The sequence below is a fragment of the Ochotona princeps genome, chromosome 2 (genome assembly GCF_030435755.1).
Source record: "Ochotona princeps isolate mOchPri1 chromosome 2, mOchPri1.hap1, whole genome shotgun sequence".
Lineage (NCBI taxonomy): Eukaryota > Metazoa > Chordata > Mammalia > Lagomorpha > Ochotonidae > Ochotona > Ochotona princeps.
The window spans coordinates 90,957,161-90,977,713 of NC_080833.1; the positions used below are offsets into that span (position 1 = coordinate 90,957,161).

Genomic DNA, 20,553 nt, shown 5'->3' on the forward strand with positions numbered 1-20,553 from the left:
AAGACCAGAGCAGTGGTTGCCTGGAACTTGCAATATTGCTCATCCTTTTGAATTTTTTAGATAATTTTATCCTGAGGGGTAACAGGATTTACATATTTCTAAGATGCTACAATTTAGATCCTGTGTTTGTTATAAACAAAGGTAAATGTTAGAGGATGTTGACTTGATCAACAGGACATGACGCTAATCCTGTTCAGATGGAAAACTGCTGGAAGCAAACAACCCTATCCTTAAATGAACAACGTGGGAATGTTCAGAACTGACAAGCGTCATATGGTAGCACAACACTTCATGACAGGTGTATCATCCACCAACTTCCTGGATAAAAGCCACCTTCCTCTGTATCAAATGCTCCATTTCACATATTGTCTTCAACTCTATATTCCTATTTTAACTCACCTGAGGTCCTTCACACAATGAATGATAAAGTTTTTATGTAATTTGTACATTTCATTCAAAAGTAATTGGTGGCTCCATTTCTGCTTCTTTCTATTCACTTTAAAAGGTACAGGATATAATAGGGGAACTCACTGAGGGGGGAGGGAATTAGAGAGGGGATAAGGGAAATTCCAGGGCCTAAGGAACTGTATCATATCATGATAATAAAAGTAAAATTTTTTAAAAAGACACATTTAACATTGCCAAAGCTCGAGCCTGCTTAAGCTAGCAAACAACCTGAAATGCAAAGGTTATATGAAAATTTGTAAATGTTAATCTTACCTCTGGTGGTTTGAGCGTTCCTTGATCTGAAACAAATGTAAAAATTGGCATTGTCAATGTAAAGTTACTCTGTTTGGTTAACAATCTTAGCTTGTTCTCTGCAGCAGTGTGGTAAAACACTACTGCTTTGTTTTCTTAACTGATACCTGTAATATATTTCCAAGGTCCCTCAGGCTGGGCTAGTAATTGTTTTGCAACATAGCTTCTCTTACCTTATTGGCTTGTGAGGAGAGTGACTCATAGTCCTAAATGACTTCTCAGTTATGCTTAACTTTTTTCAACTGTATTAAGCAATGTCAATCCAACCACACAAAGCTCCTTAAAACAGGGATTGCTCTAAGTTTATACACATGAGGGAAAGCTACTGCACACCTCACTGTGAGAATGTAAACTCAGATTTCCAAAGGCATTGTGCTGACTGTAACAGTGGCAAAGTGAACACAGTACATTACTCCATATGATTTTTTCATTAAGTGGCTATAACTCTTGTTTTTAATTTTAGGAGGAATATAGTCTGATTTAAAGATGGAAATAAAACCCTGAGTCAGGATTCAATTTCAATGCTAATTTTCCTTTCATCCATAGTTCACCTCTCTAGAAACAGAAAATCATCTCATCTTTACATTACAGCTCTTGACAGTCACTAACAGTTATAAAGGATCAGGGGTCCTTCAGTAAGTCAAGCTGGTGGAAGGGAAGGGATGGCCCTGAGAGGACATGCACACACTGACCACTGAAAGACAAGGAATGTTGCTTCTGCCTCCTTTACCCATGCCAGCACTCGGTGTGCTCCAGAATTTCACCAGACTTGGGACACATTCCATCACTGAGTCATTCCTATTTTTTCCCATCCAACGTGATCCTATCAAGAAGGAGCTGATAAGACATCAAAAGCACCAGAAGAGACAGGGCAACCCTGATTGGGAGTTCCCTGTGGTGTTTCTTGCAATGGTTTGTAAGAAGTCCCATCACCAGAGCTCAGAGGAAAAATTTCTGCCACTGGACTAGCTGCTGCAAATGGTTTTCTAGAGAAAGAATGCCTGGGGCAGCAACAGGAGCTTGCTTTACTGTTTGTTTTTGAAACGCCTACTTATAATGGATGGAAACAGAAGACATATAGGTAGAAAGGTCCTTTCTGAAGAAAAGCTGAATTCTGCATCCTATTGTCAGTTCAAGCCCCATGATCTTTGGTTTTCACAGATGGCTGTCTTCTAAGAAGCCCTCTTTGCTAGAGTTGAAGTTAGTGTTTACCAAGGAGTAGTCCTGCAAAAACACTGCTAGAAGATTGCCTGAGAGGACTGCTTTGGTTAAGAGGATCTGGTAGGCCCAGCCTCAGACCCCAGGTGAGGCGAGGTTGGGTGCTCAATAAGGCAGCTGATGTAGCAGTTCCTCCGATTTGCCTGCAAAAACCAATTTGCCAGGACAATCCTAAACTACTCTCTCCTACTGGAAAAATAGAGTAAGATTCTGAACTAAAAATCATAAACTGCAAGAGGCATCACAAATCTTCTAAGATGATGGGGGGAACTGCTATCTCCACAGGATTCTGAAGGAGGGAAAGCTCAGACCTTTCACATTTCAGTATTTCTAACTCCATAAGTGTGCACCTTAATTTCTGTTCAAGTGTGACATCTTTTATGATTTTTCACATTAAGTATTTTATATCCTGTGAAGCACAGCTTTCACATAACATGTGTTCTTTCTGGGGGCCAGGTTTGTGACACAGTGGGTGGGTTAAGCCATTTGTAAGACTTATATCCCATGTTGTAAAGTGCTGGTTTGAGTCCCTGTTACTGAACCTGGGAAACTACAGCCAAGGGACTTGGGTCATTCCACTAGTGTCGAAGACTCAGCTGGAGTTCCAGGATTCTGCCTTCAGCTTGGTTCAGCTTTTGGAGAGTGGACCAAAGGGTGGAAGTTCTCAATCTTGATCTTCATTTCACATAAAATAAACGCATGATATGTAGTATAAAATTTATGATGCATATGACAGTAGCTGTGAAACCAGGTTCCATGAGAATCCCCAGGAAAAAAAAAATGATGTTGAGGGTGACTACGCACCTGTATTACAAGCTGGTCAGTTCTCAACATGAGGGAGAAGTTAACATGGAGTAGAGAGGGGACCTGAGGCCCAATAGAAGCAAAGATGATGGTACCGAGTAAGGGACAGACTAGACAGGACTAAGCACTTTCTTCAACTTCCCTTTCCTCATTTCCCTACATTCCCACAGTCTCCTGCTTTCCTTCTTTAGTGTTTTGTCAAGACAATGAGCTATTCTCAGAATCTTGATCAGATACACTGAGAACTGATCTGCACAAATCCTCTTCTGTGTAACCCAGCAGGGAACTGGAAAACCACTTTCTGCTGGATGCAGTTCTAGCACTTCCCCCTTTCCTTGCTTTACTCCTTCCCTTCATCCACTCCATTATCCAGGACAGAGAAAGTTTTCATGCATTTGACAGAGCACAATTAGCATTTTGATCTGCTCATGCTGGGTATGCTGTTGGAGTAGCAGCTCTTACACATCTGGGGTTTTAGTCACAACTTACGGTAGCCTTCTCAGGATTTTTGACGATAGGGAAGAGGCCAGAAGTGTGGTAAAACTTCTTCGGATCTCTTTTGAATTAAAACATTCTATGCCTGGCTCCTTAACTTGTATTTATGTATTGGCAACACAGATCATTACATTAAACAGCTTCCTTTCCCAACATAACTTATATTCTTACAACCAATTAATAGAAGTTTTTTTTTAAAAATTATTTTTATTTATTATTTGAAACAAAGGGATACAGAGAAAGGGAGAGAGATACAGAGAGAGACAGCAATCTTCCATGCAGTGGTTTACTCCTCAAGTGGCTATAAATTCTCAGCTGAGCCAGGACAAATCCAGGTCTCCTGTCTGAGGGGGCAGCGCCCCCTAGTCCTCAAGCCATCTCGTGCTACTTTCCTAGGACTTTAGCAGGACACTGAGTCAGAAGTGGAGTAGCCAGGGCTTAAACTGGTGTTCATTTGTAATGTCAGCACTGAAGGTGGCAGCTTAACACAATGCAACAGGATGCCAGCCCTGAGGTAGCAGTTTGCTAATACACACTAAGATGACAGTAATGGGTGGGAAAATATTTTAGATATTCTCAAAGTGAAAGGTCATTATAACAACAACAACAACAAAGAGAAAAACATCCCTTTTTAATGAACTTCTCCTACGGAAAACTTGTTTCAGTTACAATGTCTGCAATTTCACTCTTTGCTGCAGCTTTGTATGCACGCAAAACTAGTATGGTAGGAACTTAGGAGCTAGGGTTATAGAAAACTGTGTGCCACAGTTCTACATTAGGATTGGAATAATGAGATAATAACAGCTGATTATCATTAACTTTTCTGTGGTTGAATCTGATGAAAGGGCTGCTGGGTGAATACCAATGAAATGTCTTTCTCTCTTTGTAACTCTTTCTCCTAGAAGTCTTCAAGATAGTAAAATTCAATTCAAGTTCACAAAAGTTTTTAGTCTTCAACCTGTCTTGCCCTGCCACCTACTTCTCAGGCTTCTATTGATCAAAGTATAACATGTTCTTCCCTTTCAAGAGCCTTTCCAGAGGGTGACACACAGGCCCTCAGGGGGGTTTAAAACTTGGATTCTTTCATCATGTCCCAACAGGTTTAATGGAACTCAGAGAAGTGGTGCTACTGAGGTGCATCGTGCCCTTGCAGAACTCCATCTTCATGGCTGGCACACAGCTCTGTGTGCATATTTATGCAAGAAAAATTATTTTCACTAAGGTGTAGACTCTCATGATGTAATTCACTTGTTTAAATATAAAATTCTATGCTACTATATTGGGCTTTCCAAGGCAGGTGGCTCCTAAGCTCATTCTATTACATAACTTGAATTGTTTCCTATCTGAATTCTATTGCTTATGAGTGAACAAATCAATGTTTGGTAAGTCCATTTGTCTCAGAGTTGGCTACAGAAAGGTAATTAAAAGGATGGCCCCAGAGGTGTCTTGACATCATGGCTAATGTGCTATTTTTTGTGGAACATTAAAAATAAAAGAGAGCTGAATTAATCCAATTGAAAAAAAGATGAAAAATGTTTTGCTCACTTATATACAAAAATATTTTTAAACTAAAAAGGAAAAAGCCATAAGCCATAAATACTTGGAAAGAGACTGCTTTCAAGCCTTTTCAGTAGCTGTAACAGCAATCCAACCATATAATAGTTTCAAATTCATTTCAATAATTATTCATGTATGACTAAACTGACCCAAACAGTTAAATGGAAGGAATAACCACCATTCTTGAATATAAAATTTTCTTGATGAGTTAAAAATAGAGGTCTAATTTATACAAAAGATTTTAAGTAATATTAAACAAAACCAAAGTCATTTTGGTGATGAAATCAATGATTAAGCCTCAGTTCACACAACAGTAAGTGGTAAAGTGGCAGAAGCCTGAAAGAAAATAGTATGCTACAATCCTATCTCTTGTGCTAAAATATGTTAATATTTACAAAAGAGTCCGTTTCAGAGGCCAATTTGGGGTGCAGATTCTACACAGCAATGCTGAATGTTTAAACCACTAGAATTCCAAGTAGGGGTGGCTACTTGAGCAGCAGGAATAGCTGCTGGCCTAGATAAACAAGTGATTAAACAGATAAACAAATGGGGATATGCCTCAGTTAAATAGTGGAGCAGTAAGCCTTGTATTCCCACTAAAGGAAAGGATGCTCTAAACCAAGTGGGCTACAGAAGTATTTGCCTTTCAATGTCGCTTTCTCTGTTTAAACTAAAAAGATGCAAAGCAAGCTGTATTGATCAATGTCATGGTAACAAGGGGACTGAATGTGCTTAGTCACCTATTAGAGTGGGAAGAAAACCATAAATGTTTCCAAAGCCTGCAGTCTAGGATTAGACCTTTAAGGTGGTATACTGTGAGAAAGAAATGCCACCCTAGAATTAAATCAGCTTTGCAGTAACTTGTCGAAAGAGCCTAATATAATGCAGTTCATACTATTCATTATGAACATTAGAAAGTTTTGGCACACACTTCAGAGCCTGTGTACATGTTGATCATTGAGGTTGCCATGGTGAATGTGAGTCAACTCAAGTTCAGTGAAAAAGAGTGGAACTGCCTACCCTTTATATTCAGGCAAATTTTCAAATAGTAGGCAAATCTTTAAATGGTAGAACATAAAACCATTTTCCATCTTCAGATTTTTGTTTTCAAGTTGTATCATCATTTGTCTCACAATAAATCTAACACACATTTTTTCCTACTCCAAGTGTACTTAATGTCAGTCATGTTAATATGAATGAATTACTTCATTGAGAAACAAGCTGCATTTTTGCCAATTATTATTTTCATGATGAATGAAGGCTATACAAAGAGCATGAAACAAAATAATTCTAAATCTCAAAAGATAACATCCAATGGCCCTTCCATAAAAAGACTAGTCTAAAATACATTTCAAATGCTTAGTGATTTAATATTTTGCCACATTCTACAAAACATCCTTAAAGTGTACATTTGTGTTGAAATATTACTATTTTGAGAAAGAGACAAAATGATACAAAGTACCCCTTCTTTGCAGATGGTACTAAGGGATGGATACCAAAGAAGAGAAACATGCCTTCCAGACTCTGGGAGCATAGGAGTAGACTGGCAGCAACAGTACACTCACCGAACACCCCACATGTTCTATCACACTGTCCAACTCCCTTTATGACAGACTACATAGCCAGTTTGAGCCAACAGAAGTGACCAAAAGTGGCACTACTTGTTTCAGGCTAAGAATCTCAAAAAAAAAAAAACAACAGCCATGGAAGCCATGTGCCAAGTTGGCAGTGTCACTGCGGATCCTGAGCCACTGCTTAGAAAGCAGCTGCTCCAGGGGACCACAAACCCATGAGAGATATGGCTTGGGAGAAAAGTTTATATGCACTAAAGCCACAGGGGTTTTGGAATGCTTGAGTTATCACAACCTAGCCTAACCTCAGCAAATAAACAAAACAACATTTCAAACAGAGAACAATCTAATTCAGGTTACCAGTGAGTGACCAACATAAGGTTAATGATTGGCAGAGAGCTTGCACAAGTAAAGCTAAATATTGAAACTGCAGAGAAAGCACATTTCATAAAGAATAAATGATAAATGCTAAATAAGAATTCTGACAATAGAATTGACCAGATCAGGAAGTAGATTTCTCCAGAAATAAAGTATTTTTGTCATTAAGTGTTCTGTGAACTGGTTCACTTTCCTGCTATTTATTAACCTAACCCAGCAGTCCATTGTCAAAGACCTAATGATGAATGCTTAGGGCATGGGACTTTCCTTGCATAAACACTGGACACAAATGTAAAAGATCTGGTCAGTTCCTCCTGTAGGAAGTACTAGTAAGGCTTTCAGAAAACATTTTCATTCTATTTGTCCATTACTTCACCAATGGTAAAACTAAAACCAAAACAATCTCCAGGCCCTCGTGATTCTGATTCTAAGCTCACAATAATCTTAAGAGCCTAGAAATTCTGGAGGATCACATCTTATTCCTTCATTTGTCCCTCTGTTTTGTGACCCATCCACTCATTCAGCTACCCTATCTTCCCTGGGATTGAAACATCAAAACAATATTTATTTTTTTATCATTAAGGTCCACATCTAATTAGCAAGATCAGTATTGCATCACTGATAATAGATGTGATAAACATTATGAAAAAATAAATGTAAGATGTCTGGAAATCAGAGGAAAATTCCCAAGCACTGGGAGATTAGAAAGTATCTTTCAAAGTCTGGACAACGATTGCATCAGCTTTCTAAAAATGAATGTAAGCTAATCAAACAAAGGAGAAAGATATTAAATAGAGAAATGGAAGCAACATATACCTATTAGACACAACTTGGGATATCTGCATCCTGTATCAAAGTGCCCAGAGTTGATTTATAAATATAAAGCTGGCAGAGACGGTAATGTTCACCAAACAGTTCACATTTTCCACCACACCATCCAGCTTCCTTTGTAACTGAGGCCAGGTAACTAGTTTTGGGCAGTAGGGTTGTAACAAAACAAAAACCAAACAAAAAAAAATTGCTGCTTATTTCAAACCATGGGTCTAGAAAGCAGCAAGCCTGAGAAACATCGTCAAGTGGAATGCAGCAGTAATGGTGGATGTATTTAGGTCCCTGTTGCTCATGCAGGAAGCCTGCATTGTGTTGCAACCCCGGGCTTTGATCGGCCAATCCCAAGCTCTTGCAGGCATTTGCAGTGTCAACCAGCAGACAGGAGGCCTATGTCTGCCTTTTTGTCTTTCAAACAAATTCAATTTTTAAAAATGGAGAGCATATACTTAGATATGTAAATACATAAAAAAGTAGTTTGAGAAAAGTAAGAACTGAATTGTACTTTTATTAAAGAGTGGTAAAAATCAGAATGGAAGTATGACTTAGAGCTTCCTAATGGCATTTGGGGGAAGTATGGAAATTATCCTATAAGGAATGAAAAATACAGTAACAAAAATTATTACATAGTTTGGCTTGATGTTAGTATAGTTCATTTTAGAAAATGCAGTTAAGCATAAGGAGTCAGGAGACTTCTGCAGCTATCCAAGTAAGAGACAAGGACACTTTCTATCTACAATAACATGCATTGGTGGATTCCAAAGAAATCAAAACTGACAGCCAGTGAATGCAGAGATCACAAACATGTAGTTAATACAAAAATAAGGAAGCTGTGGTAGGATTAATGAGGCTGATGTGAAGCAAAATTGGAGGTCACTATAAAATATTGGAGAGGATATTTGAAGAGAAGGTGGAATTTTAAAAAGATTTTTTTAAAAAAGACATATTTATAGATATGAAAGTCAAGTTACAGAGATAGTAAGGTATCTTTCATCATCTGAGTCACGCCCTAAATGGCCAAGCCTGGGCCAGGAATCATAAGGAGCCAGGAACTCAATTCAGGTCTCTCATGTGGGTGCAGGGACTAAGTCTCTGAGTCATCAGCTGCTGCCTCCAAGGAATATTAGCAAGAATTAAAAAAAAAACTGAATAGAAAATGGAGTAGTTGATGGTACAGCCAGGCACCCCAATATGTGATGTAAACATCGCTGATAGAGGCTACACTCACTGAACCACAATGCCTACCCAGTTAGATGGCAGTGTTATATAGAGAGTTCAGGAATGAAGCTTTATATAAGGACAGAGTCTTATGTGCTCAGGGTGTGGGCAGTAACAAAAGCAAGGAAAATGTATCCCATCTCCAAAGGAAAGCAAAGGAGATGAGATAGGAGGTGAAGTTTGCCAAGGAAAGTGGTTAATAGTGTTAAATGATAGCGAATGGTCAAGTAAGGAGAACCAAAGAAATAATCACCCATGGACCTGGCAACCTTAACATTCTCTAGATTTCATATAGCCCCTAGATTTCCCTGTCATTCTGTACAGTTTGTGCTGCTGCTGCTTTTGTTCATTCTTTTCCATCAATACTGCCAATGCTGACTGAAGAGGACTTCCCAGCCTTCCAAAATTTTTAACATTACTATTTCTATTAGGCACAGCCTTCTGAACTATAAGGGAACTCTTTAACCGAAACTAAGCCAATGAGAGTCCCTTTTTGTCTTCTGAGAATATCATTAGGCTATATTAGGATTGGATATATAAAGCTCTATAAAGTTGGGAAAGATTTCAATTCACCTGATACTATTTTATAAGGGAACTTGGTTCATGTAAACACTTAAGGTTGTCTACGTTAATCCTATTCTTTGCTTTAAAGTTGGATATTGGGATAATTTCCCTCCAAAGTCCTCCTGAAATGATATTACACTTTCTTACTCATAAAATGTCCATGCTGATTAACTATTCATTCTCCTGCCTGCCTCATATGCACATTTCTCCAAATACCATGCCAGTCATAGAAAACTGCATTGCTGAAATGCTACAAGCCACTATTACAGGATGCCACATACAAGGTGCCGCACAAGGCATGATCCCAGCCTAGAATTCTCATCAGGCTGGGAAACAGCTTATTCCACACTCTCAAAATGCTATCTATTTTTTCCTTGATTTTTTTTTATTGTTTCCTTAATATATCTTGCTGGGCGCACTGCACGTGTGCCCTGCCCTAAGATGGCGCCAAGGCCGTTCTTCCTCTCAGAGCTTGGAGGTAAACAGGTTTCGGGAAGTGCCTTCTGATTGGCCCGTAGTCGCATGCCTGGCGCGTGTGCTGCACGTGATCAGATTTATGATTGGCGTGCCTGCCGCGTGCATCGGTGACCTTTAAGCTGATTGGATTAGGATTGTATATAAGCGGTGGGGGTTTCAGGACGAGGGACAGGAAGAAGAGGAGATGGAGACGGACGGACAGAAGACGACTGGGGGGCGACGAGGAGACTGGGGAATGAAGCAGAGGGAAGGAAGAGAAGAGGAAGAAGTCGTCGAGTCGACCGGCTGGGAAACGGACTGGTTGGAAGAATAAAGTGCCTTTTGCAACAGAGCCTGGTGTGTCGGGTAATTTCTTCTGCGGGGCGGGAGACCCCGATATATCGGATGTAAAAGGAGATATTAAGGGAAAAGCCCCACCCAGTCTCCCACCCACGCCCCAGGTCCCAGATGTGGGGCATGCTCCAAGGGTCTTGCTCAAGTGGTTTTGATAGTTCAACAGTTCTGAATTGCTGCCACTCTCACCACTCCAAGCACAATGCGGTCGTTGGAGAATCCACTGATTGACATAGTCCATCATAGAGTCCCCATTTGCCCAGTATTTTCCTTGCCAATATATCGCTGAGGTGGTTGACTGACTTGTTCTGTCTTCTGTCATTTGATGGTTAGCATTCTGAGTCCGAAAGCTCGATTGGGGGGATCCCCAAAGAAACTTTCTCTGAGATGTTCCCAGACCAGATTCTTGTATGTACTAGCAAGAACTGCACCCAGCACAGTTCATTGCCCCGATCAGCTGGTGGTTGCAGCTGCTGGGTTGGTTCTGTTTCCAGCCCTGTCTTCCATGGAACCAATGGGTGTTTGCAGTCCAGTCTGGTTCTGCCCAGCACATATTAGGCCCTTGCATCAACCAGTGGGAGTTGCAGTCCAGCCAGAGCGACCCACAATAAGCCCCACCAGGCCCGCCCCCTATCCTGGTTTGCCAGTATGTGTAGCAGACTAGTCCAGTCTGCCCCTCATCCCCTTCTGCTCTCACACATGTCAATGGGTATTAAAACCTTGTTCCATCTAACCAGCTCCACTATGCAGCCCACACAGATGTTGTTGGGTGTCTGTCTAGCCACCCCAGCCCTTGTCCTAGTTATCATGCCCTCCCGTGGGGGGTGGTAACCCAAGAGGGAGGAGCCCACTATTTCCCTCCCAGGCCTCTCCCACTCCCAGATTATGCACTCTCCAGGTGGTTCTGTGGTTTAACTTGACAGAATTAGCCCTCAGTGCCAGCTTCTGCCAGCTGACGCTGTGGCTAAGCCCCAACAACCCTCACCCACCCTAACTGTAGATTGCACCAGTAGGAATAATCAGCCCAGCCTGGTTTTTCCCTGATCTGGTCCACATGAGGTGCACAGGTGCTGTAGCCCTGCGTAGTCTGGTCTGCCCCCATCCCAGCTCATGCTCTCCAGTGGGAGTAGCTGTTCAGCAAGGGAACCACCCCTTATTCCCCTGCCGGTCCTGCCCCCTCCCTTCCTGGTTCTCACGTGTGCTGGTTGGGTGCTGTGGTCACATCTGGCACAGGCAACCTGACCTTGGCATTCCTTGCTATCTATTTTATTACACACACATCACACCCACCAATGTCAAACTCACACTCCACTCATGGTTACTGCATAGAGCAGCACAGGAAGGAAGTTTGAGGAGAGGTTGCCAAGGTATTTAGTTTTGAGAGGGCATTGCTTTGAGAGTGGGAGAGAGAAAACTGCTGAAGTAGCCATAACAGATTCCTCTTCCAATGGCCAAGGCCTCTCTTCTTACAGGGCTACCCAGCAGACAGGGATCTGAAGGCGAAAGAAGCTATGCCTCCCAGGGAGGTTCTTGTTCTTTCCTTTCACTTATTAACTGACCATGAACATCCAGTGTCATTGGTCTCTACAAAGTGTTCAGAAAGAAAGGACTTAGGAGAGACAGATAAAGAGAGAAAAGAGAGGGAGTTAAAGGGTACACATGTGAAAACAACAAGTAAATTTAAGACACAAAGCAGAGAGAATCACAAATGCAGGTAAAATCAAACCTCCAAACACCAAACTCAGTCAGAGCTTTGGAAAAACTTTTCACTGTCTCATAATGAACTACCTTAACAGTTTAAAAACTGGTGCAAGTTTTGAATGGATGGCACTGATGTCAGTACACATTATCTACAATCTGCAGGGGATTCACAGTCTTATTCTTAGTTGCATTATTTTCATATTTTTATGACCCAGTTTGCTCATCTTAAAATAAGGAGCCCTGGAACTAAAGGTGCCTAACGTCCTCCCAGTTCCGAATGCCTCTATGGGGAGAGTGCAAGCTCAGAGGACATGATACTTGCTTTTCTTGCAGTGCTTCAAATCACTCAGAGCCAAAAACAAAGTTACTTACTTCATTGAGTTTCAAAGTGCTTTTGCCTAACAAACTATCAGAAAATCACTCCCAAGACTGGCACCGTGGCATAGGCAGGTAAGCACCTTATACATGTGCCAGCTTGAGTCCAGCTGCTCTATTCCTGATCCAGATCTCTGTTAATGTGCCTGGAAAAGCAGCAGAGGATGGCCTAAGTCCTTGGATCACCTGTAAGTCCAAGAAAATGCTCCAGGATCCTGGGTTAAGACTGGCCCAGCTCTGGCCATTGAGCCATTTGAGGAGTGAACTGGTAGATAGAAGATTCATTCATTCTCTCATTCGTTCTCTCTCTTTCTGTGTGTCTCACTTTGTAAGTCTGCCTTTTAAATAAAAGTGAATTGTTTACAAAAATTGATCCTGTTCAGTAAATCTCTTGATTAGTTACTGGGGTTAGAAATGGATACTTGACACATTTGAAATGCTATAGTCAGCATGTGAATGGTCACAGAGATCACTGGTTAAGAACAAGTCCAGAAGGCAGACAGCCTGGATTTCAATCCTGATTCTGTTAAGATATTTAAGCAAACACCTTAATATATGTCTCAGTTTCTCTTTTGTAGGAACAGCAACAAAGCCAACTTAACAAAATCTGTATAGGAATAGATGAACCAAAAGTGCCAAGGTATTTAAAATGCGACCTGGTACTATACAAGTATTTGTTTAAAAACAAATTATGACTAGGTGCAAGCATAAATGCTACTTTACAAAGAAAGAAACTAGAAACTGAAGGTTAAGTAACAGAAGGAGTTAGCACATTTGCTCAACTGGTTACTCTTTCACCTCCAAGGGCGGCATCCCATATGAGCGCCAGTTCGTGTCCCCACTTCTCCACTTCCCATCTAGCTCCCTGCTAGTGGCCTGTGAAAGCAATGCAGGATGGCCCAAAGCCTTGGTATCCTACACCTATGTAGGAGGTCTGGAATAATCTCCTGGTTCCTAGCTGTTGATCAGTTCAGCTCTGGGCATTGCATTGGGAAGTATACCAGTATACAGAAGATGTGTCTGTCTCGCTTTCTCTATAAATCTGCCTATCCAGATAAAACCAAAGTCCAAAGTCCTCAGGTAATAAAGGGTAGAGATTAAACAAGACCAAACTCCAGGGCTTGGAATTTTATTGCTATTCTATGCTGTCTCTTTTTGCAGTATTACTCATCTGGGGAGGGAGTACACTGAAGTAACAATCAAGGGACAGACAGACACTGGGAATATACCAGTTTTTACCTGATTAGAGCAGAACTTCCCAACTGTTTATTACTTTTTAAGATTAAAGCTTAAAATTTTAAGGTCATATTTAAAACTTTAGTATAATTTCCAAGTTTGGTGTTCATTAATTTTTCTATTTACATTTACCACAAATCATAAACCCATGTCTTTAAAGAAACTGACTTTTTCACTCTAACACTTTGGTTAAAAATAGTGAAGCTTATTGAACATGGACATTGTGGTAGACACTGATAAGGTATCCTTGACTCCACACTATAATGCTCTAAATTTCATTGTAAAGATTATCAAACAAAAGCACATAATGTTCGACTGAACTCCCCAAGCTCCATTATTTAGCAAATAGAAGAGTTAGGATTTCTGTCATCTTCGCTTCATTCTCAACTACTCTGACAACCATCACGCCACTATGGGATGATTTTACATTATCGGTGACAGGGCCTTGGAATTTCTAAAAACACACTGGCCCATCATAGTCAAGTAACAAGTAACAGGATGGGACACACAAGGATGGAACAAACGACATCAGGTTGACAATTAAACATCAGCAATTTCCAATGGTTCTGTTTTACTATACAGTTTTTTAAACTGTTAGGACTTTCAAATGAATGTGATAACCTGGTCTCTCACTTAACCTAAGCACTGTGGGACCCATCAGAACATTCAAAGGGCTGTTCTGCAAATAAAATGACTTCCTGCAAGAAGTCGCCTGGCAGAGAACCCCAGAGCAAGCACAGTGCAGGTGCTTGGAACCTGCCAGAATCTTCCTCTTTGCAGCTGCTCACATCCAGCACTGCCAATAGCACACAGGGTCTCTTCACCAGAGGAACAAAGGCACGATTTCACAGTCTTTACACAAGTCACCTTTTCCACAATCGCCCATTTTCTCAACTCAGCTCTGAAATGAACTAGTCTCTCCTTCACTCTTCTTCACATTATCCAAAATAATTCAATGTCCACCTTTTCCTTTGGGAAAATCAAAGGTTGACATGGCTACCTTTTGAACTCAGCTGCTTAATATCCTTTCTTCTGTTCAAAAGTTTTACTGATTTTGAAAGGTCTTATTGATAAAACACAGAGAAACTCAGGGGAAAAGGACAAAGAGAAAGAAGAAGAAAGAGAAAGAATAAAGAGGCCAGAAAAGAAAGAGAAGGAAGAGAGCCCAAGAGGAGCAGGGAGAGGCAAAAGGCTACTGAATGCATAATCGCCAGCAGTCTTCAAAACCGGTTCTTATAACAAGCACAGAGCATCCTTTTTTATAAACCAAGGGGAAATATTTATATAGAATCCAAAGAAAGAGTATTCTTTGTTAAATGCTAGAAAATGACAATGTATTCAATGTATTAACTATCAATTAGGCTGGGCGATGCTGATTTTGAAACCATCAGCAACCCTCAGCTAAGTATGTCAAGAGAACAGAGAAAAAATTTAAGAACTAAGAATGAAAGTAAATATTATCTTATTCCTGTTTTGTGATTCATTTATGGTGGTTATATCTGACAGCTTTCGTGACATATTTAGAGGCTGAGATAAATGAAGTAGGTGACATAAAACCATCATGTCTCCCTTAACTACTTTGCCTCCTCCATTTTAAAAAGTCTAAACAGCTTACAAAGCTGATGGGACAGAAATTTACCCTAGCAGCTCAGACATTGGTTAAGATTCCTGCACCCCACATTGGAGTACTCAGATTGAAAATTCTGGTCTGTTCTTGATGCCAGCTTCTTGCTAATGTGGGCCCTGGAATCAGTGGTGTGGGCTAGACTGAATCCTCAGATCTTAACTTTGGCCTGGCCCAACCTTAGCCACTATGTGCTTTTAGGGAGTGAACCAGCAGATGGGAGCGCCTTCTTTCCGACTCTCTAATGCAAATACAGTGATGTAGAAAACCCTTATGATTTTTAAGCAATTAAAAACTAAAATACAATTTTAAAGATCTGACATTGTGGTAATACAGCTAGTCAAACTGCCACCTGCAACAACAGCATCCTACATGAGCACTGGTTGGAATCCTGGCTGCTGTCCCTCCAGTCCACCTCCCTGTGACTGTGCCTGGTAAAACAGCATAAAGATGGCCCAAGTACTTGGAACCCTGCCACCCACACAGGAGACTCCAGGTGAAGTTTTCATTTCCTGACTTTACCCTGGATCAACTCCAACTTTTGTGATCATTTGGGGAATGAACCAGTGGATGGATCTCTCTCTCTCTCTCTCTCTATCCTCTTTCTTCCTGTAACTCTGTCTTTCAAATAAAGTAAATCTTGAGAAAACATACAGTTTTAAAGGGAAATATTCTGTAATAAACACTTGATAGGAGTAAATCATGCCTTTGCTATATTTAGTTTTATGTCCTCAGTAACAACAGAATTACAACAGTAAACAAAACTTACCACAATTAACTCGGCCACAACTGTCCACTCTTCCCAAACATTCTTTGTGTGCTCTGGCTCCACACTTAAAACATAAATACCCTTGGTAAAATGTTCCTCTGAAAGCAAAAAATGAAAATGATCTATCAAAAAGTGCTAAATTCTGCATGTTTGAAGCCATTAGGGTAAGAAGGGGGAAAAAGGTATCCTACTCAACTACCCTTAGCCATGACCTTCTGTCAGGTTCAACCAGAAGCTCCAGGATAAAGACTTTAGCAAATACCTGTAAGATCCAAACTTGAGATAATATCCCTATTTTGTAGCAGCTTGCTCAGAACTGAAAAAACAAAAAGTAAATTTGGGAGGTCCGTATTGTGGCAAAACAAATCAGGCTAAGTCACTGCTTGTGATGAAGCTGACATCCCATACTGTATGCACCGGTTCCCATCTGTGCTGCTTGACTTCCAAGCCAACTCTCTGCTAATGTGTCTGGGAAAGTAACAGAAGATATCCCAAGTTCCAAGCAGCCTTTCACCCTTGTCTTTTTGGGGCTATATGGGGAGTGATTTAGCAGAAGAATGCTCTCTCTGTTTCTCCCTCTCTGGCTGTAACTCTGCCTTCCAAACCAAATAAACATTGTTCAGAATTTCTGAAATTTCATAATCTTTCTGGCTGTTAAATTAAAATGCAGGACAGAGCACACATACCTCAGGAGCATCTGGCAGACTTTGCAGGACGTCACCCGCGTGAAAGTGTGCATCTTGAAGTCATGGAAATTGGAGTCTGCGTGGTCTGGCCTTATGTTGGATCTATAAAAAAGATTTTAAAAATAAACAAAACACTTCCTAAAGAAAGTTTCACAACAAAGAAGCTGTTTAGTCATGTAAAACACAAATTAATGAAAATTGCATTCAGTGGATATCTGATTCAAGCAAACAAGTTGATTAAATATGCAAAGCTTTCTAAGTCAAAGCATGTTACCCACCAAAATATGCATCAAAATCTGGTTGTGCCCCAACCAGCAACCTGGAAGAACACAAGCGGCCTAACACAAAATGGAGTGTTCCAAGAGGACTTTGCAAAGGGCACTTGGGTCAGCTTGCCTGGAAACAAACCAACCCTGCCTATGACAGTTATCTTACATGGGAGCATGCCAAAGTGGGAGAGAGATGAGGAAGCTTCAGCGCCAGAGTTTACCTCTTGTTGGATTAAGAAATTGTCTTAAAAACTTAACAGAAAATTTTTAAAGAAACCATCAGTGTACTCACTAAAAATGTTTTTCTGTAACAATTTACCTTACTTACAATCCAAATAAAAATTAAATGCTGTTTTATCATGTATTTTGTGTTTTATGTTACATACATACAACAAAAATTAAGGGACATAACACACTAGCATTCATTGTACATTGATTCTATGCCAGATCTTTGAACAACCAGGTGATAGTCATTTAATCTTCACAGCAATAAATGTCCAACAGAATTACAAGCAAGGAAACCTAGGCTCATCCCAACGAAAAGGAAACAGCAGAATTGGGACGACCAAGTGGGCCTGTGCTCTTAGCCACCGATGAGAAATCAGCAGCATTCACTTCACCAAGAACTAGAGTTTTGTGTTTAGTGGTAGGCTGGAGACAAGTCTACATTTGTCAATTCTACAGGACTGGAAAAATTATGATCTATTTAGCAATATTATAGAACAAATAAACTAGAATAGGAAAGGTGAAAATGACTACAAATCAGAGATCCATTTTGAAAGATAAGACAGTGCGCTTCAAGATGTTGCACACAATTTGAGAGATTGTAGGAAAAGTTTGAGATAATGATGAGCTAGGATTTCCCCTTTTATAGAATACAGCAACTTGCAACCATACAGAGCTTCGGTGTAATGAAGCATAACGCAGGCGGGGGACCAGGCATCAATCTCCAAGGTATCAGGAGAAGCCTCATGAAAAAACATTCACAAAGGCAATTGGAGTAGCAGGCAGTGAAGCAGAAGTGTCAGAGGGGTCAGCTTTCCAATCCATCTGGTGAATATGAGCGTGCTAAAAATGAAATCAAATATCAGCGCCATCTGGGATTTCTCTGCTCTGTGCTTCTGATGACCTCACTTTTTAGGAACATGCTCCATGGCAAGCTGGGAAGTATGGGCATCTCCATAGAAATGTGATTAAAAATTACTGAATTCTTCTTCGGGTAAGGAAGCATAGACAAAAATTCTTCATTTTTTCCAGAAAACACTGGATCCCTGCACTGCAAAAAACTGCACACTAAAAAGGGCATCAAAACCCATTTCTTCAGCCAAGGAGGGCTTTTTCTCTCAGCATCCAGGAGATACAAGTCATAGATGTACTGCCAAACACCATTTCAGTCCTGGCAACATGATGACTCCACCAATCTAGAATCTTCAGGGAAAGGTAGGTCTCCCTCAAGCAAAAAATATTTAAGAATTTAGTAAGTCTCAGAAGCCATTCCTGGCCATAGGTAAGAACCATTTTTGGGGAGGTCAAATCATCCTACACACAAAAAAAATTGCATTTGAACCATTTGTGTTTATACCTTAACTGCAGAAAGGAGAAATCAAATGAATTTACAGAAGACAAAAAGTTGAAAGGAGGAACACACACTTTTTTTAAAATCCAATGATGAAAAAAATTCCCCAATATTGCTAACAGTGGTTACCACAAGAAAATATAGACTTGAAGTGTTAGGGTCCAAGGGTACAGAGGAAATTCACAACTGTTTAAAGCTCTATGATTTTTTTAAAACTAGAAATAAACATTGAAGAATGAAAAGTTAACTCTAACTCCGGAATTGCTACTGAGATAAAATTAAATATAAAAACCTAGTTGTAGGCAGGACTCTGGAATTACACCACCTGGGCCTAAATCCCAACTTGTAAATCAGTAGTAGTGCAATTTTAGGCCAGTTAGCAGGTATAAACCAGGCTTAGTCATTAAACTGAACTCCAAGTGCTTATAACACTCGGCCTGACCCAGAGTTGGCATCTAATCAGCCTATCAGCCCTGCCTGTAATTTATAAAGTGCAGATTCCAAATCCACATGATAATACAGAGAACAGTGCTTCATGAATGACAGAATTGCTTGGTTTACTTGCAACCAAGTTTCACAAGGAGTCCCATTAGCCTAAGAATCTCTATGGCAAGTTTGATATGTGCCCAATGTCCTTACAACCAAGAATCTATATGTAAGAGTATTTCAGGGCAATAAGAAAGTGGTGTTACTCAAAAGAGTGTGTATGAAAACTCAGCGAAACAGATGAAGCCATCCCAAGTGCTACCTGTAGGGTTGATAAGACATACCTTGTAGCCTGTGAGGATGCAGAATTCAAAAACAGTGATTTGGCGGATAGGAACAGGTGGGAAAGTAGACTGGAACAGAAGGGAACAGAGAAGCAACAGGACTATGGAGTAGAGAAAACACAAAGGCAAAATTGGATTTGGCAATGTACCTTAATGGATAAATCTGACACATGTGATGTTACAGCCCCATATCAGGGCCAGTTTGAGTTCCAGCTACTCTGCTTCCGATCCAGCTGCCTGAGAACAGCAGCAGAAGATGGCCCAAAGGCTTAAGCCTTGCCACCCATGTGGGAAACAAAGCTCCGGGCTTCCGGCTGGCCCAACCCTGGCTATTGGGGCCATGGGGAATGAACCATTGGATGAAAGCCCACCTCCCTCTATAACATTAACTTTTACATAAATAAATATTTTAAGGGGGAGGGGCAAAAATAGCTTCTGTTGCATTCCTCTAATCTATTCGAATCTTGCAAGGCTCTTCATAAACTTTATCACATTTATTTTTCACAACACATTTAGGTAGAATCATTCATTTTAGAAAGACATTTATTCAATAACTACTGTATGCACAAGCCTAAGGCAGGACTGGAAGAAAAATCCTCCAGCTAGAGCCAGAGTGAGTGAAGGAGAAATCTAGAAAATGAGATAGGAGATCAGCTAGGACCAAGGAAAGAAATCAGGTTTTATATGGGAAATATATCACATTCAGGTAAAAATACACACACACACACACACACACACACACACACAACTATGGCTGCTAGAGACAATACCTTGTATAGTGAGGCAAGAGGGGGCACAGCAAAGCCAATTACAGGATTCAGTTTTCTATAGAGAACTGAAGAACCATTCTGCACATCTGTATTCCCAACTACCTATTCATTTTACATTAAACATGGCTTTGTTCCAATATCTTTTCCTCTGAAACTGACCAGTTTCTATCGACTCAACCTTAAAAATAACTTTTCCAAATTTCAGGCTTCTTTCTTTCCCACCCCCCACTCTCAGTTCCATTTCTCTGGGTAACAGTAACACAGACTTACTACAAAATGTTGACTAGGTTTAGTGAGACCACTTAACAGAGGAAGAGGTGGGAACAACATAAATCAGATGTTAATCTCTACAACATTCTGACACTCAATGCCAAGTTATGATGAAATCCTAGGCTTTCATTAATTTTGCACATCTCTAAAACAAACTGCCACATACCATTTAATGTACATGTGAGAATGGACACCTCCCACTGGTCTATATGATGCTGACGCGACAGGGACACTGTCTGCTCCTGTGTGATTCATCATTTCTTTTACTTTTCTTTACTCTTTTATTACTTCCCACCAGAAAATTA

The 20,553-nt window shown here is 40.4% G+C and overlaps 1 protein-coding gene across 2 annotated transcripts in view; it reads right to left on the reverse strand.

The window, feature by feature from the left end:
* VAV3 (vav guanine nucleotide exchange factor 3) overlaps window positions 1–20,553 on the reverse strand; it is a 371,921-nt gene that overhangs the window by 119,176 nt on the left and 232,192 nt on the right. For both annotated transcript variants that reach the window (XM_004581990.2, XM_058659743.1), the window contains exons 16-18: window positions 16,594–16,695; window positions 15,908–16,005; window positions 721–746 (exon numbers count right to left, since the gene is read on the reverse strand). In XM_004581990.2, coding sequence (XP_004582047.2) covers window positions 721–746; window positions 15,908–16,005; window positions 16,594–16,695 — 226 coding nt within the window. The remainder of the gene's footprint in view (window positions 1–720; window positions 747–15,907; window positions 16,006–16,593; window positions 16,696–20,553) is intronic.